This window comes from Tenrec ecaudatus, chromosome 8, assembly GCF_050624435.1.
Source record: "Tenrec ecaudatus isolate mTenEca1 chromosome 8, mTenEca1.hap1, whole genome shotgun sequence".
In the NCBI taxonomy this organism is placed as follows: Eukaryota; Metazoa; Chordata; class Mammalia; order Afrosoricida; family Tenrecidae; genus Tenrec; species Tenrec ecaudatus.
Window position 1 is genome coordinate 24,864,556 of NC_134537.1, and position 25,993 is coordinate 24,890,548.

The 25,993-nt window shown below is 44.6% G+C and overlaps 1 protein-coding gene and 2 pseudogenes across 1 annotated transcript in view; all 3 read right to left on the reverse strand.

The window, feature by feature from the left end:
* Positions 1–25,993, reverse strand: part of MCF2L2 (MCF.2 cell line derived transforming sequence-like 2) — a 269,318-nt gene that overhangs the window by 13,899 nt on the left and 229,426 nt on the right. Inside the window, exons 22-25 of the mRNA XM_075556101.1 lie at positions 20,588–20,713; positions 6,102–6,317; positions 4,271–4,363; positions 3,783–3,861 (exon numbers count right to left, since the gene is read on the reverse strand). Of these exons, the coding sequence (XP_075412216.1) occupies positions 3,783–3,861; positions 4,271–4,363; positions 6,102–6,317; positions 20,588–20,713 (514 nt within the window). The remainder of the gene's footprint in view (positions 1–3,782; positions 3,862–4,270; positions 4,364–6,101; positions 6,318–20,587; positions 20,714–25,993) is intronic.
* On the reverse strand, positions 8,920–9,390 carry LOC142454810 (mitochondrial import inner membrane translocase subunit Tim17-A pseudogene; annotated as a pseudogene).
* On the reverse strand, positions 24,924–25,894 carry LOC142454573 (nascent polypeptide-associated complex subunit alpha pseudogene; annotated as a pseudogene).

Sequence of the window (25,993 nt, forward strand, 5' to 3'; positions counted from 1 at the left end):
TGGGGAGAGGAAAGAACTAGCGGAAAACTGTATGTTTCATTGGTGCTATGCTGCACCCTGACTGGTTCATCTCTTCTTTGTGACTCTTCTGTAAAGGGATGTCCAATTTTCTACAGATGGGTTCTGGGGCTCCACTCTGTACTCCTCCTCATTGACATTGATATTATTTTTTTGTTCTGAGTCTTTGATGTCTGATACCTGATCCTATTGATACTTCATGATCACACAAGCTGGTGTGCTTCTTCCATGTGGACTTTGTTGCTTCTCAGCTAGATGGCTGCTTATTTATCTTTAAGTCTTTAAGACCCCAGACACTATATCTTTTGATAGGCAGTCACCATCTGCTTTCTTCACCACATTTTCTCTGTACCCATTTTGTCATCGTGTCAGGAAGCTGAGCATCACAGGAAGTTGGGCATTGTGGAATGCAGGTTATTAGAAAAAAATGTTCTTACGTTGAGGGAGTACTTGAGTAGAGGCCCAATGTCCATCCGCTACCTTGATACTTAACATATGTACATAGATCTATTTCCCTATTGTTACATATAAATATATTTACATATATGCATGCCCATTTTCAGACTTCTATAAATGTCCTTTGCCTCCTAGTTCTTTCTCTATTTCCTTTTACTTTCCTCTTGTCCCACTATCATGTTCGGACTTCATTTGGGTTTCAGCAATTCCTTTTGATTACATTGCCCTTCATCAAGTCCTACCAGGCATCCTATGCCCTCTTTGCCATAGATTTTAGATCACTTGATGTTCCTTTGTTAACCTCCACTTCTTTTCTCCACCTCCCCTCTTTCATGTCCCTCCAGAACTGTTGGTCCTGTTGTTTTCTCCTCCGGATTGTTTATCCCACCTATCTTTCCTAGATAGACATGCAGAGACAATAATAAGCACAAAAACAAGGCTGAGAAAAACAAAACAACAAAAGAAAACTGAAAAACCAAACAACAACAACAACAAAAAACAATGACAAAAAAGCAAACCCAAAGCCTATAAATAGTTTCAGGTCTGTTTGTTGACCTTTAGGAGGGAGAGGGAACCGATGACTCAAAGACAACTGTTAATCATTGGAAAGAGTGTCATGACATCAGAGAAAATGGCAGATGGAAAAATACCGTCCCCAATTCTCTCCTCCATAAAAGCAAACAGAAAACCGGCCCAAAAAAAAAAAAAAAAAAAGGTCAGAAGCAAAATTTCAGAACCCTGGAAATTAACCAAAGTCCAATAGCAATCTGGAGGACAAGTATTTAAGGAAAACTGCTGAATCTCAGTACGAACAGTGAACTGTGTGACATTTCATTTTGCCCTCTTCCTGTGTTTGGCCACCAGCTCTGTTACCCGTGGAACCCCAAGCCTGTAATCATGGTGGAGCTTTTCAAAACCTCGTTCCCAGGTAACTGTCATTATCTGATTTTCCTGGGCTTCCCTGGAATACGCCCCTTGTAAGGCTGCCTCTAGTAGATGCATCTTGGAGCTCACTCAGTGGGAAAAATCCCTTTCTTCAGGCTGGGGCATTTGTCCAAAAGGAAGAGAAATGAACTTCACAAATGTGTTTTTTTGATTATGTATTCAATTTTTTTTAACTTTAACTCTTGAGGCACTGGCTAGGAGTTGGGGCTGAAAAAGGGGAGGTTTGGGAATGAGACGTCTGTAAGAACTTTGTAAACCTCTGAAAGATTCTGGGACTCTGGAAGGCTGAACACATACACAGACTCTGAAGAATCATGGTAAAAAAGTTCTTCACTTTGCTTGACAGAAACAATCATGTACACAGTCAAGGAGCTCAACAAACTCCAGACAGTTAAACCCAAAGAGCTCCATAATCTACACGTTATGATCTCATTCCAAAAGACCGAGAATCTTGAAACAGCAAGAAAAAAGAAAGCAGTTGTGTACAAGGGGACCTTCAAGAAGTCTGACAGGCAGAAGGCAGTGGGAAGACATACTTGAGGTGCGACAAGGAAAAGCAAGCCAGCTAATACTTTTATGTTCGATAGGAGCTGATTTTACACAAGCATGCCCAATGAAATGGAGAACGGAGCGTCTACAACAAATGCTGTAGGGCCGACTGGATCTCCACAGGACAAGAGTGAACCGAAATCTCTCTCTTGTGCTATATATTAAACCCCCCTCAAGCTGGATCAAAGGCCTAGATGTCAGGCATAAAACTATAAATTCTGGGGAGAAAACATGGGTGTAAATCTTCATGACCCAGGATTAGGCCATGACAGCCTAGATATGATATCTAGAGCAAAAACAGTCATGGATAAAAAGTAGATAAATCCACCTCCCAGTACTCCAGAGAACACTATCTATACAGAGTGGAGTGACAACCCACCAAATGAGAAAAACATTTGCAAATCGTATATCTGATAAAGGTCCAGTATCCATTCAACCACAAAAAGCAAATAGCACAGTTTTTTAAAATGAGCAAAGAATCTGAAGACAATGTTCCAAGGAAGAGCTACGAATGGCCACCAAGCACAGGAGAACTTGACCAACATCCTCAGATATTGTTGTTGTTGTGTGCCACTGAGTCAGCTCCACCTCACAGGGACCCTACATTATCGAGTCAAAAAATGCTTTCTGGGGGCTCCTGGATGGTGATCTTTATGAGACAGAGCCCTGGCCGTGCAGTGATCAACTGCTAACCCAAAGCTGAGGCAAGCCTACCAGCTGCTTATCAGGAGGAAGACATGGTAGTGTGTTTCCTTGAGAAAGCCATGAGGTAGTGCTACTCTGTCCTAGAGGGTTGCTGTGGATTGGGATCAACTCAGTGGGCAACGCGCTTTTTCATCTCCATGGGAGCTGATCATGAGCATTTTTCTCCCCCAATTCTGCTAGCGGGGGCTCCTTCAGGAGGGAAATACAAATCAAAACCACACGGAGGAACCACTGCACACCTCCTAGGATCATTGCGATTTTGAAAAAGATGGGCAATCACAAGTATCGGGAATGGATCTTGGGGAAACGGAACCTCCCTCCATGGCGATGGCACTGCAGAGTGGTGTGGCCATGGCAACGAATGGTAGTTTGGCAGTTCTATTCCTAAGTATACACTCAAGAAAAACGGAAACATATGTTTACATAAAGGCTTGTCCGTGAATACGTAGCTCAGTGTTATTCATAACAGCCGCAAAGATGGTACATCCAGAGAATACACAAAGGAACACAATACAAAAGAATGGACTGGCCACCATGGGGGAGCTGTGAAAACACCCATGTTGAGAGAAAGAAGCCAAACAGAAAGGGCCATATTTTGCATGATTCCAATTATATGTCATTGCCGGACTAGGAATGTTGACAGAAACCGGGGCTGGAGAGTAACTGCTAATGGACACAGGGAGTCCGTTTCTCTGCATTTTGATGATGATGTTCTGCAATCACACAGTGGTGAAGGTTTCCCAACTCTGTGAGGAGACCAAGCCCATGGTCTTGGAACCAGGCCTTTTAAAGGGGCGCATTTTACAGGGTGAGAGTTCTGTCTCATTTTTTTTAAGTCTTTTGACTATGTAGCATTTTCTAGGCCACCTTGACAATTCGGTATATGTGGGGACCCCAGGCAAAGGCACACACACCCAGCCACACACAGCTAAGCAAAGCATACCGTGCAACCGACAGCAAGCACACTGCTTCCCAGGATGGAGGACATGCCCGTGGTCACAGTTTACTTTCTGGGCAAATTATTTTCTTGGACCGCATCCTCAGTATGCTCGCCCATCTGCTGAGATCAACGCAACTCTGCAGAGCAAGGTCAACGGTAGTTACCCTACCTTTCATATGGCTCTGCTGTTCCATCAGTAATTTACTGATTTCTGAAAACCAGCAATCTCTGACTTCTTTTGATGTGGCCTGCAATCACAGATAAGAAAGCCCTGGGCGTGTCAGGGTACTCTCATCATAGCAAGAGGCTTTTCATACGCAGATAGCGTGGGTGAAGGGCGACAGCGGTCGGTGTGAGAGACGGGGAAACATTTTTTTAAATATAAATGATCAAGGGTTCATGAGGGAGGGAAGGTGGGGGAGGGGGAAATGAGGAGCTGATATCAAGGGCTCAAGTAGAAAGAAGACGTTTAGAAAACGATGATGACAACCTATGTGCGAATGTGCTTGGCACGATGGATGTGTGTATGGATTGTGATAAGAGCTGTCAGAGCCCCCCCCCAAAAAAAAGATTTTTATAAAAAGCAGCTAGAAAACTCTCGTCCAGAGGTGGGAGCTCCTTAAGGAAACAGGCAGGCGCCCGATGAGCAGGCTTTACCTGGAGGATGTATTTCTCGAGTCCATTTCGACTGGCAATCTCAAACTTCTTGGTACTCCCTCTCCCGACTTCGTGAATCGAAAGCGACATCAACTAGAGGAAGGGAAATGTCTTATGTGATCACTTTCTGAATGTGAACACGGGCAGCCTTTCTAATCCTTTCCACCCCTGACAGCTGTCTTCTCCCCTGGTCCCCACAAGTGTTTTGTTCCCCTATTCTAATGGCCCTGCCGAGCCCAAACACCCCGGCCAGTTGTTCTTGAGCCCCAGGCTGCTTCAGAGGGCATCCAGGGGGTGTGATCCTTCGCAGTCAGACTACCAGGACTTTCTTCCTTGGTGCTTCTGCTTGAATGCCAATCTTTAGGTGAGAAATTGATTGCTTATCCATTTGCATCCACTCCTTCTAACGGTCCCATGAACACAACCGGGTACCATCTGTCTTGTCTGTTCCCAAGGGTAACGTGAACGCTACTTGTCTCTTTCCCTCCGTAGAGCAATCACCCTCAGCTGTTGGGAGAACATCATCTCTCCTTTAACACCTAAGTAGCAGGAAACCTGTGGGCGGGCAAACTCGCCAGGACTGCCTTCTTGCTCCAGGTATCGCAAATGTTTTGCCCTTGGCAGGGAGCAAGCTTGCCACTTTTCCATAATTCTCTCTTAGTGGAAAGATTTTGCTTTTTCTCCTTACAGGTTTCCAAGGAGCCGTGGCAGCACAGTGTGCCAAGGACAATGACACACTGGCTGCTCCATGCCCCCAGCTGCCCTGCAGGAGAAGGCCGTGGCACTCTGCTTCTGTAAAGACAGCATTGGAAACGCTGTGGGGGCAGTTCTACAGGGTTTGGTTTGAGAGATTTCCACCTTATTCGGGCTCCATCTTTTGTAGGTTTTACTGCCTTTCACGAATCTCCACAGAGATGATAACTGAATTCAGGGCTCACTGCCATCTATTCCCTTCCCACTGATGGCGATGCTATGGGACAGGGTGGACCTCGCTGTCCCCGTGGGTCTCTGAGACTGCCATTCTGGATGGGAGCAGACAGCCTCATCTTTTTCTTGCCAGGTGGTTTCAAACTGCTGACCTTTGGGTTAGGAGCCCAGAACTTAACCACGATGCCACCAGGGCTCCCAGGTAACTGAATTAGCATCCATTAAAACCATAGACAAAAAGACTGCTATGAACAGTTCGACCGTTTTCACTACAAAACCCCCACATATGTTTAAAAGCGGTGTGTGTTGATGCGGTCTTACAGCTAAGAAACATTTTTTTGGCACAAACAAGAGACAGTGCTTGCTCATGGCATGAGCCCCTGCCCACAAAGGGTCAGCATGCTGCCTGCAGTTACACACAACGGTGCCCATTGAAAGGGGCAAGTAGAAGCTGAGATCCAGTCCGAGCACTAATCACTCATTTGCCTTAGGGGAAGGAGGGCATTCTCTCTAACTGGCTTGTAAGACTGGCTGCCGGCTGCCCCCTTGTCTCTCCTGTGCCCAAAATCTTCTATGCCAGTCCTGCCCTGGAGAAAGACCGGCCACTGTGTGCACTCTGGCTCTGCTGTTTGGCAATTTCAGTTGACCTCTCTAACCGTCAGTTTGCTTACTTGTCTCTCCCAAAAAACCAGTTGCCATCAAATTGATTCTCTCTTCTGGGGACTCCATGTGTGTCTGAGTATGACTGCGCTCCGCAGGGTTTCCAGGGCTGGGGTGGTTTATTTTTTTTATCAACACTAGATCAGTGGACCTTTCTTCTAGGAGGATTTGAACCCCCAACCTTCTAAGAGGGAGCTGAACATGTTCACTGTCTGGACCACCCAGGTACAAGAGACCCCCTTACCTTCATAGACTGCTTAAAGCTGTAGTGAGGAGACAAGCCCCCGTCCCTGGGCTCCGCGCGTATCTTACAGAACACGACGCCTCTTTCAAACAGGTAGATTTGCCTCTGGCTGGGCTTAAAGCGCATGAAGTCCTTCATCGCATAGCGCTCCTTGTGGACCGTCCAGACGTTGAAAGGACCGTGCCTCAGCAGCTTGCCCAGCTTGCCGATGTCGTCCTTTTAGAAGCAGGCACAGAGAAGGAAGCCGCTCCGTTACTCGAAAGAAAATGTTTCAATGAAAGTGCATGCCTATTAGAGGCCCTTCACCTTCAAAGTGTCCCTGGGGCTAACCTATCACAAAATCAAAATGACAGCGTTGGGAGCCTCACTGAGCTCTATTCGCTCTGCACGACATTGAATTCGGTTGTGTGATGTAGGAGACAGAAAAGCAGGCGGGTGATATTTGACTAAAGATATGAGTTTGCTGATAATTTGTTTTGTAACGAATGAATGTTGGTTAGCTGAACTTCGTTCCTCCTACTTTTCTCCTCCCACCCCCTTCCCGACCATGCATGGCTTTCAACAGGGAAAACCGTGACCGTCTGAATTATGATCCAGAGAGAAAGACCTTTTGCTGGCCACCCTGGGGTTCCACCTGCACTCCAACCTGGTTGCAGGCATATGAGACCGACCTTAAGACCATGAGATTTTCTCTAAAGAGAAGACTCGCATGATATAACATGAGTGGACAGTGAAGAGATCATGCCAATGACAGCTACTGAAAACACACCAAAAAGAGTCCACTTGACCTGAGGGAGTACAGCTCGGATGCCCCTCTCTCCATCAACAAGCCTAGTGTCCTCACGCACAGCATCCACACAGGATGGCCCTGCTGCCTCTCATCAGGGAGGGCCCTTGCATTTTATCTGGCATTTTCCAAACATTAAAACACTTATGAGGATAACTTTACAAACATATGTAGTTCCCTGAATCCAAGCACCAATGAGATCACGATTTAGCAGAACCAGGACAGAGAAACTTCCCTGATCTACATCCGTCATAATTCCCTGTGACTCCTGAAAGCTAATACTGAGAAGATGCACATTGTTTTATAATTGACCAGGCATTGTTTCATTGTTTGCCAGTGGTTCTTCTGCAGTGGGGTGAACTATGAATATCTTTTAAAAAGGAACCAACTGTATTGTTGAATTGTCAAATGCTTTGTTTTATATATATACACACACACAATTTTTTAAAAAGGGAGTTGACTGTACTTCTGAAATTTTAAAATAAAAATTCCCAAGAGAATCATGGTGCTTTGACTGTTTTTCTGACTTCCTTTTCAGAGTTTTCTTGGTTATTGTATAGGAATCCAATGGATTTTTTTAAATTTTAACAATTTATTAGGGGCTCATACAATTCTTATCACAGTTCATACATATACATACATCAATTGTATAAAGCACATCTGTACAGTCTTTGCCCTAATCATTTTTTTCTCTTTTCTTTTTTTACATTTTATTAGGGACTCATACAACTCTTATCACCATCCATACATATACATACATCAATTGTATAAATCACATCCATACATTCCCTGCCCCAATCATTCTCAAGGCATTTGCTCTCCACTTAAGCCCCTTGCATCAGGTCCTCTTTTTTTTTTCCCTTCCCTCCCCTTTCCCCCCTCCCTCATGTGCCCTTGGTAATTTATACCTCATTATTTTGTCATATCTTGCCCTATCCGGAGTCTCCCTTCCCCCCTTCTCTGCTGTCCCTCTCCCAGGGAAGAGGTCACATGTGGATCCTTGTAATCAGTTCCCCCTTTCCAACCCACTCACCCTTCACTCTCCCAGCATCGTCCCTCACACCCTTGGTCCTGAAGGTATCATCCACCCTGGATTCCCTGTACCTCCAGCCCTCATATGTACCAGTGTACAGCCTCTGTCCTATCCAGGCCTGCAAGGTAGAATTCGGATCATGGTAGTTGGGGGGAGGAAGAATACAGGATCTGGGGGAAAGCTGTGTTCTTCATCGGTACTACCTCGCACCCTAATTAACCCATCTCCTCTCCTAAACGCCTCTATGAGGGGATCTCCATTGGCCGACACTTGGGCCTTGGGTCTCCACTCTGCACTTCCCCCTTCATTTAATATGGTATATATATATACATATACACATATATACACATACATACACACACTTATATCGTTGTGTGTTTTTTTGCATGATGCCTTATACCTGGTCCCTTGGCACCTCGTGATCGCACTGGCCGGTGTGCTTCTTCCATGTGGGCTTTTTTGCTTCTGAGCTAGATGGCCGCTTGTTCACCTTCAAGCCTTTAAGACCCCAGACACTATCTCTTTTGATAGCCGGGCACCATCAGCTTTCTTCACCACATTTGCTTATGCACCCATTTGTCTGGAATCCAGTGAATTTTTGCTGCTGTTGTTGTTTTCAAGTTCCAGGAGTTTTTATTGCTTGAATAACAACACACACACAATGAGGCAGAGAAGTCCCCAAGGACATGGTGGTCATGTTTCGCTGGCTTCTGTTCTTTGCTCCTTCATCTTCTAAGCACTTGGATATTTTTCTATTTATGCTACTAGGCATTTATTTTTATCACAAATGTATTCCAAATGTGAATAAATAAATGTTTTGTATCCTCTCCTTCCCCCCACATTCCTTTAAATAGGGAAAAAGCGGGGTGCTCAATGTCTTCTCAGAGCCTCTATGGCCACAGTTGTCCTACGATTGTTTTAAACACCGACTATGACTTGGTTTACCCAAATCCTTCTGGAGCTAGAGCTCTTTCTGCTAAATCCGGGGGCCGCAGTCCTTACTGGTATTGTCGATCGTCTCCAAAAGTTGAGGATGGTCACTGGGTCGAAGGCAACTGGGAGGGATCTTCAGCATGGGGAAACTTCGCAGAGGCAAATCTTGTCAACAGGATGCCACCTCCTTCCATTAACGCCAGGCGATTGCCACCCATTGCCACTGACCCAACCACGGCCACCGGTCCACTTCTTGCTGCCAGGATGGCTCCTGTTGAGGCAACACTTGTGCTGGAGTCCAGGGATCTTCTTTGCTCCAGACTTGAACCATACGTCAGCCAATCATGGAAAACAGAGCTCCCAAATTGCATGGCTGCCTCCCAACTGTACCGCTCTGGTTTTAATCACTGTCAAAGTCCCACTGGAGAATTCTGAAAATCTTTGATTGCTTGGAAGATACCACTGCCTATGGTGCCCATTGTGCAGGCTCCACCGCAGCCATCCACCGTGCAAGGTGCACGCGCAAACTCCTCCATCTTGCCTTCAGCGGTGCACCAGCGAGCAGCCGGGCAAACTGGGTGGAGCCTGACCTCAGAGGCCGGATTTTTGTATGTTGGTTTTGTACAGACGCTGTGCTTAATCTTTTATTAGGTCCCATAGGTTTTTAGTTGAAATTTAGAGATTTTCTGTCTAGGTTCCCATAATCTGCAAATATGGATAAGCTTATTTCTTCCTCGCCGATTCGGATGTCTTTAATTTCGATTTCTTGCTATTTTGCTCTGGTTAGGACTTCCAGTACAATATCACATAAGAATGGTGACAGTTCTCTGGTCCCCGTTTCCAAGGGGACTACTTTTAGTATCTCTCTGGTGAACAGACTGTTGGCCCTAATGCCTTTTTTGTAAAAGCATCACCTATCTGCTCCATGATTCACAACACTCAGCTTGCCATATTCTTTTTTGGGACCAGACTCTGAGGTCCAGCAAAATGCCCACCATGCTGTGAGGTATTTCTGTCCTGATTTTATTGTTTCCTTTCCTTCTGGTGGCTATAGGCTTATTTTGCTGCGCTTTTCCGAGTTTTTGATAATGATGGGTTAAGGTGTTGGTTTTGATTCTTCATTTTAAATGTGTGCATCTACTGATATATTGTTTTTGCTGTATTTCAAAGGTTTTGGTATGCTCTTATTTGATTCAAGTTAATTTGGAGTTCATTTTTTATATCTTCGATTACCCAATGCATTTTAATGGGTGTTATTTCATTTCCATGTATTTGCTTTTTTCCTGTTGGCGTGTCTTCTGTTGACTTCGAGTTCTATAGCACTGTGATCTGAGAAGATGCTCAGAACATTTCAATATTTTTTAATTTATTGAGGCTAGCTTTGTGCCCCAGCATATGGCCTATCTGGAGAATGTTCCGTGTGCACTGGAAAAGAGTGTATAATGAGTTGTTAGAAGGCATGTTCTGTATATGTCTATGAGATCAAACTCATTGATTATGTTATTTAGCTCTTCTGCATCTAGGCTGACTTTCTTTCTACTTTTTCTAACTTTTGTTAAAAATGCTGAGTGATGGTCTTTCACTATTATTGTAGCATGGTCTAGTTCTCTCTTCAATTCTTTTAGAAGTTGATTTATGCATTTTGAGGCTTTTCGTGGAATACATTGACAATTAATATGGCTTTACCCTCTTTTTCGTTGTCCCGTTAATCATCATGTATCGCTCTTCCTTTTCTCTGATGGTGGATTTTGTCTTAGTTTGTCAGAAATATTGCTACTCCCATTCTTTTTTATTTCCAGAAGATTGTTACATTTCTTCCATCTTTGACTTTCAGTCTGTTTATGTTCTCATATCTAAGGTATGTCTCTTGTTGGCAGCATATTGGTGTATCCTGTTTCCTTATCCAATCTGTTAATTTCTCCTCTCTTGACTTGTACATTTAATCTAGTTACATTCAAGGTGATTGTTGGTAAATATGCGTTCTTGGCTGTGATTTTGTTGTGTGCATTTTTGTGCTGCTACTAATGTCTTTTTTCCACATAATTTTTTTGTGCTGAATTCATTTCTTTTGTGGGTTTTCTCATTTTTTCCCATTTCTGTGATTTTAATGCTTAGTAAACCTTTACGACACCACTTTTCTGTCAGTTTGTCCTACTGTGGTAACCTGTGTGTTACTGTGCTGCTGGAAGCTATGTCATGGATATTTAAAATACTAACAGGGTAATCCATAGTAGACTGGATTATATAAATCTGTTTGAGAAAAGAAAAAACAAAGTCCCATTCAAGCTTTACGATTCAGCTTTGGAACTTGTTGCAACTGAAGATTTAAACAAACTTTAAGTATATTTTAATTATGTATTGGGTTGAACAGAGGGAAAGCGATTTTTGGCAAATGGAGGAAAATGAAATTATATCTCAGCATTTCATAAAGCAAATTATAAAAACATTTCTCTTCACTTTTGTGACTATATTAAATCAAGATCTAATTAAGTGCACATGACATAAAACAAATGTAAGTATCAGAAGAATTTTTTTCCCTAGTTGTTTAAATTGCAGATTCATCCATTCAAAGGAAGGGATTTTAAAGGAATTTGTAAAATCCTGACAAGCATTACTGAAAATACTAACGGGAACATTCTGGACAGAGAACCAACAGCCAGACACACCTGAGAGGAGCACACACGACAACACCACCCAGAAATTCACACACGGAAAACAGTATTCAAAGCAATAGAACCACACACACACAAGCTACACAGAGCAAAATGACACCAACAAACCCACATCTATCAACAATAACACTGAGTGTTAATGGTTCTAATATACCAGCCATTACATCTGAAAGGTAAATGCAGACCAGTGTTCAGGAAAAGTATAGCAGGGGTCATAAAGGGTCACTGAGTCCAATGCCATGCTGTCAAACACATCCCATAATATGCAGACCAATATATTTTATGTACAGGGGTGTCAAAGAACGGATCCTATGAAAGTGGAGGAGTCACTTCAGAGCACAGCTATAAAAACAATGGTAAAGGAGTCCAGAATAATGAGAGGGGGGTGGTCAGGCATATACCTGTCTAGTGACTTTTACTAAACTGGATGGTGTTATTGAAAGTGTCTTTCAAGGGGAATTAGACTTGCTGACAGCCCTGGTGAAGAGGTGAACTTAGGCAGCAAGGTTTGTATACCTTATCTCGTCTGAATTTTCCTCGTAAGACAGCCACATCACCTTGACCAGAGGGATGCTACTCTAAGAGGGGACAGCAGTTGACCATGGAGCCCCAGTGGGAAAAAAGTGCCAGGTAACCAATCTAACCGCCACCCCCCTCTGAACTGAAGAGAACTAAGAAGGAGGCTTGAGTAACAGGGGTTATAGCTGGCAGGTGTTTTCTCAGAGGGCAAGTGGTAAAATAAAAAAATAAGGAAGCAGAGTTATAAAGGTGAGTCACCAGAAACTACAAGGAAGAGAAAAAGATCTTGAAAGAGAGAAAGAACTCGTTAGTTGGTGGCAAAAAGGGAGGAGAGCAGGCATACAGGACATCACTGGCACTTCAAAGGCAGAAACCTTCTCCCTTCCCCATACCAATGTCCAAGAGCTGCCATGGACCATGGATGGTCCAGCTCTCAGCTCTAGAATCCCCTCAGTCTCCCCTATTTTCTAGCTCCTCCTGAGGCTCTGTGGGTCTGCACCTCCAGCAAGCTCATCATTGGAGGACACAGGAAGAAATTGCTATAGCAGATAGGCGAAATATCTCATGTAAACTTTCTCAGGAATATGCTCATGATGGAATTGGAGATCTCCATGTTACTGATCCATTTCAGGAGGTCATCTGCTATGAACAGTGATGATGGAGGGCAGACACCCACACTGGACTGTCAGCCAGAATGTGTGTCCGTGGGGGTGGGAGTGCCCCACCTCCAAAAGGAAGCAGGCTGGGGATATTCCCAGCAGGACCAAGGATGCCGCTTGGATATCTTTCCCACCATATGTATCTTGTGCCTCTAGTTGGTCCTAAGGCCAGAGACCACATGCACAGCCTCTGCTGTTGCTGCTGTTGCTAGTTGCCGTTGAGTAGATTCCAATTTATAGTACGACAAAGAAGTTCTCCACTGTGTTTTTGTAGGCCTTGATCTTTATGGAAGCAAATCACCTTTCTTCCATGATGTTGCTTGGTGGGTTTGAACCACAAACCTTTGGCTTAGAAGTAGAGTCACAAACTGTTTGTGCCGTCCAGGGACCCACTTGCCCCCTGGTGAGTATTTACTCATTTATTGGTATTGAATGAACATCTAAACTCAATCAAACCAGATTCACTTGATTCTGTCTCATAGCAACCCTATAGGAGGGGGTGGGACGCCTCTCTGTGTTTCTGAGAGTGTAACTCGTTACGTTATGGAAGTAGAAGGCCTTATCTTTCTCCCATGGAGAGGCTGGTGGTTTCAAACTGCTGACCTCAAGATCAGCAGCCCAGGGCTCCTTAATGAACACTTACGGGGCATGGAAGCAAAGGCTCAGCACTGTAAGGAATCTCTGATTTATCCAAGAAGTTAGTTCAGTGATGTTCCCTCCGTACTGAACTATTTTTCCTCTGGTGACCCAATAGTTGAGATAATACTTTGATGTGCTAAAGAAATGAGTAGATGCAGCGGTTCTCAACCTGTGGGTCACAACCCCTTTGGGGGTTGAACGACCCTTTCACAGGGGTCACCCGATTCATAACAGTAGCAAAATGACAGTGATGAAGTAGCAACTAAAATAATTTTATGGTTGGGGGATGGGGATCACCACCACATGAGGAACTGTATGAAAGGTTGGAGGCATTGGGAAGGTTAAGAACCACTGGAATAGAGGGGAGCCCAGCAATGGAACACACAGGGGATCTCATAAACAAATCAGCAAATTAAATCAGATGGATGTTTTGCTCAGATCTAAAAATCTAAAAGTGATGAACCAGAATCAAGTGAAATGCCTGGATCATCATTCCTGGCAGTGACGGCAGATCTGACAAAGGTGTGTCCTTCATATAGGAAGCAAGAAACGCCCGGGTTAAGGAATCAGCACAACATCTGGCCCCGAAATGAAAAGTGGAACAGAGATGCTCACGACTACAGTGGCCAGAAGCAAAAGGTTCTTTCCCTTCCTGCCTAGCCAGGGATGGAAAAGAATCCAGCCGGAGGGCTGTTTGCTGCTGCCTTGGCTGGACAAGGCCGGGCATCTTCACATACCTTTCTCCCCAGGGGCAGCTCCTGAATTTGAACAGCTAGTAAGTAGTCCAGTGCTAACCAGAATGAATTAGATAAATTTGTCTGAGTAGAGGGGGGGAAAAAAAGTTTCGTTCAAGCTTTACTCTTCAACTTTGGATAGTTGGATAAATTTAAACCAACTCCAAGTACATCTTTTGGACTGAACAGAGGAAAAAGAAAACTATTTTGGGGCAAATGGAGGAAAGTAAAATTACATCTAAACATTTATTTTTAAAAATGTCTCTTCCGTTTTGTGACTGAATTATGATCGAATTGAGTGCACACAGCAAAGGCAAGTATCAGAAGAACTCCCACCCCTCACCCCCACTACCCTCCCTAGTTGCTTAAATTACACATCCATCCACTCAAAATTCAACGTCTCCCCTTTATAAAACCAGGTTAACGTTGGATTTCTAGTTGAGAGACGTTGGGATTCTCCATGCATCTGGCCTGTGTTTGTAAGCACCTTGAGACAGGGAGGCTCTGCAAAGCTCAGCTCATAAATCTTGGAATTGTGGACCTGGAGTTACTGTTGTGAGTAAATTCTAATCAGAACCAGATGAGGAGGGTGGTTGAGAGAACAGGGCCTAGAGAGGGAGTGAGGAGATTAAAGAAACAATCCTGGCTGACCGTATCACTCTCCGGTGAATTAACTAATCTTTCCATGGAAAGGAGTGGGCTACAAGTTAAGCTGCTAGCTACAAGGCCAGTTCAGTTCAATACCACCAGCCGCTCCTTGGGGAGAAGAGACTTTCTACTCCTCTAAAGAGCTGTTGTCTTGGAAACCCACACGGACAGTTCTCCCTTGTCCAATAGAGCTGGGATCAATTCACTGGCAGTTCCTGAGTGAGTGAGCTTCTGAATCAGCACACTGCAATTTCCAATACCTGTGTCTCTGTAATTCAATATAATCACACATTAAGGTGAAATCTTAGGGGAAAGAAACCACAGAATCTGCATTAAAGGCACAATTTGGAGGAAAGCAGGAGGGAGGGGAGGAGTGGGAGTGGGAGAAGAGTCAATCCACTTACTATAAAAATCTCTACAATTCTACAAGGGGGTAACACCCCCCCACCATCACCAAAAAAAAAAAAAGCAGAAAAAACTCTGCTGGGCTGTGAGGGAAATAGTGCATTTGGAATTCATTCCACCAGGTCAGACTATTAATCAAGCTTTCTATTTAGAGGTTCTGAAATGGCCTGAGTTGTGGCAGACGGGGGACTGTTTCTGACACCACGACAATGCATTTAACTCACGCAGCCATCTCAGTGTGCCAGTTTCTGCCCCCAAACACCAGGCCCCTCTTGCCCCACCCACCTGACTCACCTGACCTTGCTCCCTGGGACTTCTTTTTGTTTCCTGGAATGCAGAGGGGCATGAAAGAACAGCAATTTGCTGATGTCGAAGAAGTGAAGAAAAAAACGAGGGAGGTGCTGTCAGTCATGCAAACAGATGAGTCTGAAAAGTGTTTCCATGAAAGGAATCGCAGATTTGACAAACGGATTAAGTATAATGGAGAGTACTTTAAAGGTGATAAGGTTGTTATATATATATAAATTAAATACATAGCTTTGGGGAAAAAGTTGTTTTTTGGGGGGGTATACTCCTATATCTTCAAGATAAAACAAAAGAACCAAAAGTTGTCTCCAAATGTCTAGAAAAATTGCTTCCCTAACTTTTCTTAATGGAAGAAGGAAACACTATTGATAAGAACTCTGCCCTGTTGGGTCATACTCCTGGGCCCAGCTGGTGGTTGCTACTTGAATACCCTCCTGAATCAAGTATCAGGAGAAAGAAGAGGCAGGCTCGGAGGACGGCAACAGCCTCACAGCCCAGGACCACAGCAAACCCTGACCGGCACGGCTTCTGAGGGAAGAATCCACAAAGAAATGCCACGAAGAAGGAAACAGGAAGATCACAGGATTGGGGGACCTGGCTAATTTGCAGAACTTGGCTCATGACAAGGAAAGACATTGGCAAGGCCTTGATACACCATGTGTTATGAGCCATGCAAAAATGAAGGAAGAAAAGATCTCAAAGTGTCTGAACCCTGTTTCCCCTCCTCCCCCACCACCACACCCCCAGCCCTCCACCCCATGCCCATGTCCTAGTCCTTGGGTTCTATAACATGTTTGGTTACACAGCAAAGGAAATTCCGAAACCCTGCAGGCACAGTGAATGAGCACTCAGCCACCAACCCAAAGGTCAGTGGTTCTAACCCACCCGCCTCTTCAAGGGGGAAGACTAGGCAATCTGCCTCCATAAAGATTAAAGTCTCAGAAAGCCACGGACCAGTTCCACTCTGCCCACAGAGTTGCTATGAGTGGATTGGCTTAACGGCAGCAGGTTGGTTTTCGGGTTTTGATCAGCTGACTTTCAGTAAGGAAGCTTATCCTAGCTGGGCCCCATGTAGTCATCGGGGTCTTTGAAAAACGGAAAAGAGAAAGATGAGAGGGAGGGAGTCAAGGGCCTCTTTAAGGAAATAGAGGAAAAAACTAGGAGGCAAGGGGCATTTATAGAGGTCTAAACACAGGCATGTACATATGTAAATATATTTATATATGATGATGGGGAAATAGATCTATGTGCATATATTTATAGGTTTAATATTAAGGTAGGAGATGGATATTGGGCCTCCATTCAAGTACTCCCTCAATGCAAGAACACTTTGCTTTCTTAAACTAGAATTCCATAATGCTCACCTTCCCAACATGATCTCTGAAGACAAATGGGTACATAGTAAATGTGGAGAAGAAAACTGATGATGCCCAGCTATCAAAAGATATAGTGTCTGGGGTCTTAAAAGTTTGAAGGTAAACACGTGGCCACCTAGCTCAGAAGCAACAAAGCCCACATGGAAGAAGCACACCAACCTGTGTGATCATTGGTGTCAAAGGGATCAGGTATCAGGCATCAAAGAACAAAAAAATCATATCAGTGTGAATGAGGGGGAGTGCGGAGTGGGGACCCAAAACCCATCTTTAGGCAACTGGACATCCCCTTACAGAAGGGTTGCGGGGAGGAGATGAGCCAGTCAGGGTGCAGTGTAGCAATGATAAAACAACTTTCCTCTAGTTCTTAAATGCTTCCCCCCCCCCCACTATCATGATCCCAATTCTACCTTACAAATACAGCTAGACCAGAGGATGTACAATGGTACAGATAGGAACTGGAAACACAGGGAATCCAGGGTGGATGATCCCTTCAGGACCAGTGGTGAGAGTGGCGATACCTGGAGGGTGGAGGGAAGGTGGGGTGGAAAGGGGGAACCAATTACAATGATCTACATACAACTCTCTCCCTGGGGGACGGACAACAGAAAAGTGGGTGAAGAAAGACATCGGATAATGTAAGACATGACAAAACAATAATGATGTATAAATTATCAAGGGTTCATGAGGGAGGGGACAGGGAGGAGGGGGAAAATGAGCTGATACCAAGGGCTCAAGTAGAAAGCAAATGAGAATGATGAGGGCAACAAATGTATGAATAAGCTTGACACAGTGGATGTACGTATGGATTGTGATACGAATTGTATGAGCCCCAATAAAATGATTTTAAAAAGAAGACTATTTAAAGTAAAAAAAAAGTCTCTTTAAATTGGAAAGGTCAAGGAAACAGATTCTCTCCTAATGAAACCCCAAACTAAACTCATAGTGACCCTGTATGCTATCTGAGACTGTACAGTGTCTAAGACTAGCAGACTGTCTTACTTGTTTCTCCTGTGAAGCAACTGGTGAGTTTGAACCCCTGGCCTTTCAGTTAGCAGCCCAAAGCCTAATAGTGCCCTGCAAATGCCAGATGGGCCTGCTGGCTCCTTGGTTCTAGAGACGTATCGGTCTCCTGACTCACAGTTGTTCTGGAACAGTGAGGTCATGAATTTGTGCCAGTTCCAGCCACCATGTTTATGGTAATATATTCTGGCAGTGAATGAAAACTAATATAGCTGAGCCAAAATCTAGAGCACTCCAAAGTGAAAGGCAATTGAATATTAATTCTGTCCCATCAAAGAGACCAGACAGCTTCATAGCACAGTTTGTCCGGAAGACCTGAGGCCAGTCTGTCCAGGAGACATTTTGGCATTTGGAGCCCAGACAGCTCAGCTCACCACGGTGCGGACCTGGCCTCTCGATACTCTCTCATTTATTTTTTTCCCTGACCCTTTGGATGAAAGGATATATAATTGCAATAGCTAGGTTTGACTCAACCTGCTTTGCCCAGAGTTCTCAGAGGCTTGGCAGTGAAGACCCAGGTACCCTCCATGCTACGATCAAAGTCAATGTAATCACCACCGTCACAGACTCTGGTGTGAGCAGCCCCACAGTTGTAAGAAGAGTAGGGTGGGATGCAGCCCCCCTTCCTCGGATCACAGTCCGGACCCAACCAAGGACCTTTCCTTGGGAGGGTGGCTTCTCCCCATATCAGCAGACACTCCTGTGGAAAAGCTTGCTTGTGTTTTTGCTGGCTTTGGATCTTGCATCTGGTTCTAATTCTTTGGACTTGCGCCAATAGCCCACCAGGTGGCCTGCCGATCTCAGGGGCCTGCCATCTGACCTGTGGATTCGTTCACCTATGCAGCCACCAGTTGTGTTCTTTCTGACGATTTTAGATTCATCAGCCCCTCCTCCCATCCCAGCTATGACAGTCAGGAGAAGCCTCTGGCCTAACATCTGAACCATGACCTTGGAATCTGCCAGGACTTGGATTTGCCCTCATCTACAACTGTGAGTAATTTTCTTAAAGCAAGTTTCTCTCTCTATAGACACTTCTGTGCTCCACTGATTTAGCTTCTCTGGAGAACCCAGATTTGGACAACAGAATATATTTATTGGGCCTTTCCTGGGCTCTGTGGCGTAAAAATGCTCGGCAAGTCAACCTTTCCTCCATTTATCGTGATGTTGGTAAGTAACCATTGGGAGGTTGGTCCAGTTGTGAGGATTTTGGTCTTCCCTTCATTAAGTTGTAATCCAGACGGAAGGCTATGATCCTTGATCTTCAGCAAGTGCTTCAATTCTGCCTCACTTTCGGCAAGCAAGGGTGTGTCATCTGCGTCCCACCGATTGTTAGTAAACACTCTTCCCGTCCTGATGCCACATTCTTCTTTATAGAATGCAGCTTCTCTGATGATCTGCTCAGCATTCAGATTGAACAAGTGTGGTGAGAGGATACAGCCCTGACACACGCCTTTCCTGGGTTTAAACTACACAGTACTCCCTTGTTCTTTTTGCACAACTGCTTCTGGATCCATGTGCAAGCTCCGAAAGATGTGTTCTGCACTTCCCATTCTTCTCAAGGCTATCCACAGATCATTATGATCCACACAGTCGAATGCTTTTGCATAGTCAATGAAACACAAGTAAGCATCTTGGCGGTGTTTTCTGCTTTGGGCCAAGATCCATCTGACATCAGCAATGAGATCCCTTGCACCACATCTTCTTCTGAATTCTGCCTGAACTTCTGGCAGTTACCTGTCAGAGGCTGACGTTGTCAAGGAGCTGGTCTAACTTGGTCTCTAATTAATGCTCATGGAAGAAGCAGTCACGAGATCAAAAGACATATTGCATTAGGTAAATGTGCTACACAAGGCCTCTTTAGGGCACTGAAGAGCAAGGATGTTACTTTGAGGACAAAGATGCTCTTGACCTGGGCTATGGTATTTTACATTGCCTCCTATGCATGTGAAAGTTGGGCATTGACTGAAAAAGCCTGGAGAAGAATCAATGCACTTGAATTGCGGTGCTGGAGAAGAGTACTGAAAGTACCATGGGCTGCTAAGAGGACAATCCAACCTGTCTTGGGAAAAGTACAGCCAGAGTTCTCCTTAGAGGCAAGGATGGCAAGACTTTGTCTTACATCCTTTGGACATATTGTGAGGAGAGACCAGACCCTAGAGAAGGATGTCACGCTGGGTAAAGTGGAAGGACAGTGAGAAAGAGGAAGGCCAAGGCCCTCAATGAGCTGAATGGACACAGTGGCTGCACCAATGGGCTCAGGTGCAGGAATCATTGTGAGAGCGGTACAGGACCGTGCATTGTTTCCTTCTGTTGTACATGTGGTCACTATGGTCAGAGCTGGCTCATGGCACCTAACAACAACCACCACATGGTGTGACATGGTCTTAGACTTGTATTTGCTATCCATTAAAAAATACTGCCCACAGAGCAGCTTCAGCATCAAGATGAAAAGTCTTTGAAATCTTTTAATATTTTAATAATAGCAGAAAATACCCCCCCACACACCCTTTTAGGAATGTCCCCGGCTCGCCTACGTTTCTGGTTTGTGCTGAGTGTGGTGCAGTGTCAACGTTCAGGATGCTGTGGGATGCACCTCGAGATCCAAGGGGCTGCTTGGAGTTCATGGGCTTGGTGACCGTTCAAGCTCCTTTCCTTCCCCACAGGCCCCTCTGTAACTGTGCCCCAGCGCCCCTACCTTTGTAGCATGGCTGCTGCCGTCTGTGTGCAATGCCCCACCACTCACTGCGGAACGTACCGGATACCCAGTAACAGCTGCCAGGTCCACCGCCAACTCACACGACTTGATCAGGTCCTCCACCACGAGCAAAGCTTGTTGGAGCTCGGCTGAGAAGGCGGAATCCTTGGTCTTCTTTGGCCCATCCTGTGGACATCAATGCACCTTGTTGGAAACCAAAAGATACACCATCTACTAAGCCAGTGGTTCTCAACCTTCCCAATGCCTTGACCCTTTCGTACAGTTCCTCATACTGTGATGACCCCCGGACCATACACTTATTTTTGTTGCTACTTCATCCCTGTCATTTTGCTACTGTGATGAATTGGGCGACCCCTGTGAAAGAGTCATTCGACCCCCACCCCCAAGGGGTCGCGACCCACAGGTTGAGAATCACTGTACTAAGTGGACGAGGACAATAGGACAGATGAATGAATCCAGCCCACACTGACGCGGCTGCGACTGAGAAGGCAGGTACATTTCTCCATTTCCTTGCTCCCAGCGGAGGGTGACTACAGACATCTGGTGATTTAAGCCTATGAGCTGTAAGAACAAACACACGAACCCACAGATGTCAAAGCAACCCATTCTGACTCATGACCATCCCAGGGGTCACCAGACAGAACTGCCCCATGGGGTGTTCCTGGCGGTCATCCTTATGGAAGCAGATCCCTGGTATTTCTTTCACGGAGCCACTGGCTGCATTCAAACTGCCAACCTTTAGTCCTGTAGCGGAGCACAATCATTTGTGCCCCCACACCCGGGTACTACGATAGACAGATGGACAGAATCCACCAAGCCTTCTGTACCGCGTACTAGTACAGACGAAACTTCCTGAAAGCGTGGCCATCGCACTCCTGCTTTATAAAGAACATATGAAACTTGGCTTTTTTAAAGCACAAAGAAGAGAAGGTCTTTTAAAAATGGGGCTGCTCCCCATTTTATATTCAACTTCTGGGGGGAAAGGAGGGTTCTTGAAAAGAAACCATCTGAACATCAATTTCCTATATTTCTGATAGAAGTCTTATCGCAGTAAGTAAAATTATACTTAGAACCACCCTAGAGGAGAATTTTGGCTAAAAGCCCCTCACTCCACAACGCAGACAAAGACTGGTTACCGAGTGGAGGTTCACTATGGATTTACACCGTAAAAGCCACATTGGCCACCTTTAATCACCCTACCTCTCCCCCACCCCACCCCCCAAGCTTCTTTTCTTTGCTCTTCCTCCACGGAGCTGAACGGTGCCAGAGATCCCCAGCGTAGTTTCCACCTCCCGATGTAAGGCTCAGCAATCAGTGGAAAGGTCGTAACTGCTCATGAAGGAGACTGACGGTCAACCATTACCAGTCGGACACATAGGGCGCGATGGCGATCACGGTTTCAGTTCGAGAGACATTTGGTTACCTACACAGAACATTACCTGTGGTTCAGCAAACACACACACAAAGACCCTGGTTTCCTTTTGTGTGTTTGTAAACATTTCAAGTCCACGAGAAAGTTCCCCACTGAGCCCCACCTCTTGTTGTCCTTCCAGGAGGCTGGAGTTGAAAGGGTCATGCAATTTCAATTTCATAGTCTCTGCTGAGCCCTGGGTGTTAGTGTCTTGGGTGTCACAGATCCCAGGGGCAGGGCGGATAAACGGAAGAGCTCACACTGTCTCCACTCAACAAGGTGCCCTGGATCCTGACCTCCTTTTTCTAGTTTCCAGGGGCCCCCACCACATCTTCTGAGCCAAAAGGAAACACACATGAGTGCTCTTTGAGACACTGTGCCTGTCTCAGTTTCTTTCATCAATGAAACCAGAATATTCGACAGTAGAAATCTAAAGTTAAAGCTGCAACTAAACCACAAGTTTCTCTCTTTAAAAAAAAATCATTTTATTGGGGCTCATAAAACTCTTAGCACAATTCATCCATCCATCCATTGTGTCTAGCACATTTGTACATCTGTTGCCATCATCATTCTCAAAACATGTGTTTTCTACTTGACCCCTTAGTATCAGCTCCTCATTTTTACCCCTCCCCCCTCCTTCTTAATCACTGAGCCTCCTGTTAACATTTGATAGGCATTAACTTGAGACAAACCACCATTTCCTCTAAGGGAATCTGGGTGGTCCTTCTTCTGATTCACACGCGTGGGAGGGGAATAGGACATCATATGCACACAGTAGATACACTAAGACGTAGAGAGGAACTCAGAATCACACCATTAGAGAAGTCACAGTAGAGATTTTTCCTTATTTACATTTGGCCATTTGTATATGCATTTTACACACTAACTTAAATTTTACTCCCCAAGAAAAGATCTTATTACATCTCATCCTGCTGCAAATCTTCACTTCGAAGTTACCTTTACTAGTTTCTGTGCTAGGAGGTACCCGTGTTTCGGTTCTCCCTGCAGCATTTGTGGTCCTGTACGTCTTTTAACCTTGCTAACAATATGGACTGAGGTTGTAGCACATTGCTGTGTTTTCTTTCATCTTTCAGACATCCAGTAATCGTAAGTGCTTCTTCATGTCTGTTGGCAGCCTGAATATCTTCCTTGGTAAGTTGCCTATTTGTGTCCTTTGCTCATTTCTTAATTGACATACTCATCTTTTTCTTGTTGAAGTGTTGAAGTTTTCTATAGGTGTTAGAGGTTAGTCCCTTTTCTGATATAGCATTGCCAATACCTCCCACTCCCACCCCGATGCCCCCACCTTAGTGTGTAGATTTTCTTTTGGTGAAATCTTTTGGGGTACATGAACAAACAAACAAACAAAAACCCAACCAACATCAAGTCCCAACTCACAGTGAGTCTATAAGACAGGAAAGAGCTGCTCCTATAGGTCTCCAGAATGTAACTTTAGGGGAGTAGAAAGCTTCATCTTTTTGCCCAAGAAGCAGCTGGTGTTTTCGAACTGCTGGTCTTAAGGTTAGCAGCTCAATGTGTGTCTTGATTTTAGGAGGTCCCAGTCATCTGTTTTGTGTTCTGCGGTGTGTGCTTTTCATTGTGCTTGATAATGTATTTATGCCATGTATTAGGGCCTTAAGTTTGTCCCTCTTTTTTCATTCTGATCTTTATAGTGTTGGATTTATACTTAGTCTCTGATCCATCTTGATTTCAATTTTGTATATGGAGTTAGGCATGGATCCTGTTGTCTTCTTCTGGAAATAGAAATCTAGTTTTGCCAGAACCATTTGTTGAAGAGACTATCTCTTTCATCCTAATGTTTTTATGCCCTTTGTCAAAATCTCGTTTTCTGTAGGTGAATGGATTTGTTTCCGCATCCTCTGTTCTATTCCACTGGGCTATGCTTCTTTTGTACCAGTGCTAGGCTGTTTGGGTCACTGTGGCTTGGTAGTGGGTTTTGAGGTTGGGAAGTGAGAATTCTCAGAGTTTGATCTTTAGTAGTGTCTTCCTTATTCTATGCTTCTTTCTTTTCTAGATAAAGTTGGTGATTAAGTTTTTCTACCTCTTTAAAAAGTTGATCTATCTATATCTATATCTATCTATCTATCTATCTATCTATATAGATAGATTGCTTTGGGTAGTATTGGGAGTTTCAAAATGTTAAGTCTGTGTATTAGTCTGGGTTGGCTAGAGAAACAAATTCATAGGCACTCATGTGTGTAAGAAAGAGCTTTATACAGGAGCAATTAAATATTTAGAAAACATCCAGCTCAGTCCAGATCAAGTCCATTAGTCCTATATTAGCCCATATGTCTGATGTCAATCTATAAAGTCCTCTTCAGACTCATGAAACACATGCAATGATGCCAAATGCAGGAAGATCACAGGCCAGTGGGTACAAAGTCTTGTGGATCCAGTAATGAATGGTGGAAGCATCTCAGCACTGGTGTGGGTCTCCATGTGGCTCCTCAAGCTCCAGGACTCTGGGTCTATCATCATAGCTCAGAGTGGCTTGTCAACAGAAATGTCTTGCAGGGAAACAAATCAGTGTCTCCTGCCTCCAGGGAGAAATACAGGAGTTCCCATAATTCTCAGAAGGCTATGCCCACACAGAGGCCTCACTGGCTATGACCTGATGGACAGGCTAGACTCCACCCCTTTGCATGTTGACAGGAGATAATATAACTGACACAGACTCCCAAGAACATAGTATCTTCTTCCATTTATGTAGGTCTCTTCTAGTAGTGTTTTGAAGTTTTCTTTGTATGCGTCTTTTGTTTCGCTGGTTAGGTTTATTCCTAAGTATTTCATATTTGGGTGGGGAGGTACTATTGTAAATGATAGTCCTTTCTTTTTTCATCCAACCAGAAGCCATGACTTTATTAATTATAGAAACAGTACAAATTTCCAACCAAACTCTTTTGAAACACCCAAAAAATAAAAAAGATCTTTGTTTGCAGATGGTTACATTGTTAATCCCATCAAAGCATCTACAATATCATTACTGCTGTTCTTCAGGGCTCCACTGCCTTTACAGTCAATATGTTTGCTGAGACATGACCAGTCCTCTGTCCTGTTTCATCAACCTCTTCCTCTTCACTCTCCTCTTGTACAGCTGGAGTGTCTGTGTTTTCTTGAATGTTGGAGACAGCTTCGTCTTGAACTTTGACTTTCTCAGCAGGTGCTGAGCTAAATCCTCCATCTTGGCTTCCCCCAACCCGATGTAGGTATTTGAAGCGGGACTCTTGGAGACATCTGGCATTGTGATAACAAAGAGGCTGTCCTTGGAATTTTAGCTAGTGACTCTAGTGACCTCCGTGACTTGTCGAAGACCCGGGCTGGAAATAGCCTTGAGTGCTTTTTTTTCACTCCGACTCTACTTTTCTGACCGGTTCCTCATCGATTTCAGCTGCCAGTGCCAGGGGGGCTTGTTGAGTGGCTGGTTGCCTGTATGGAATGCTGCCTCTTGGATCCAGGCTCAGCCTGGGGCCAAGGCAACTCCTGCTCTGTGGCAGGGACTGCCTGTGTCTGTGGCTTCCCAGGGCATTTTGTACAGGGAACAGGGGGCCGAGAAGGCGGCAGAAAGCGAGTGAGCTAGCGAGAGCATGACGCATGCATGTTGGCAGCGATAACATGTTCTTGATTTCCTTCTCAGAGCTCTCTCTGTTAGTATACAAGAATCCGATTGAGTTTGATTTTTGTAAGTTAATCTTTTTACCAGCAATCGAATATTGCTAAATATTCAATCAGTTTAACAATTTTCCTGTTGAGTCTCTGGGGTTTTCTATTGATAGAATCACAGCATGTGCAAATAGGGAGAGTTTTACTTGTTCTTTGCCAGTTTGGATTCCTTTGATTTCTTCCTGTTGTGTAAGGGCTCTTGCTAAGACCCCCCAGTGCAATACTGCATACGAATGAATGGTGATAAAGGGCATTCTTGTCTGATTCCCAGTCATTTGCAAGGGGAATGCGTTCTGTTTCTCCCTGTGGAGGGAAATATTACAGGCTACATTTTTTAAAGAATATTTCTATAG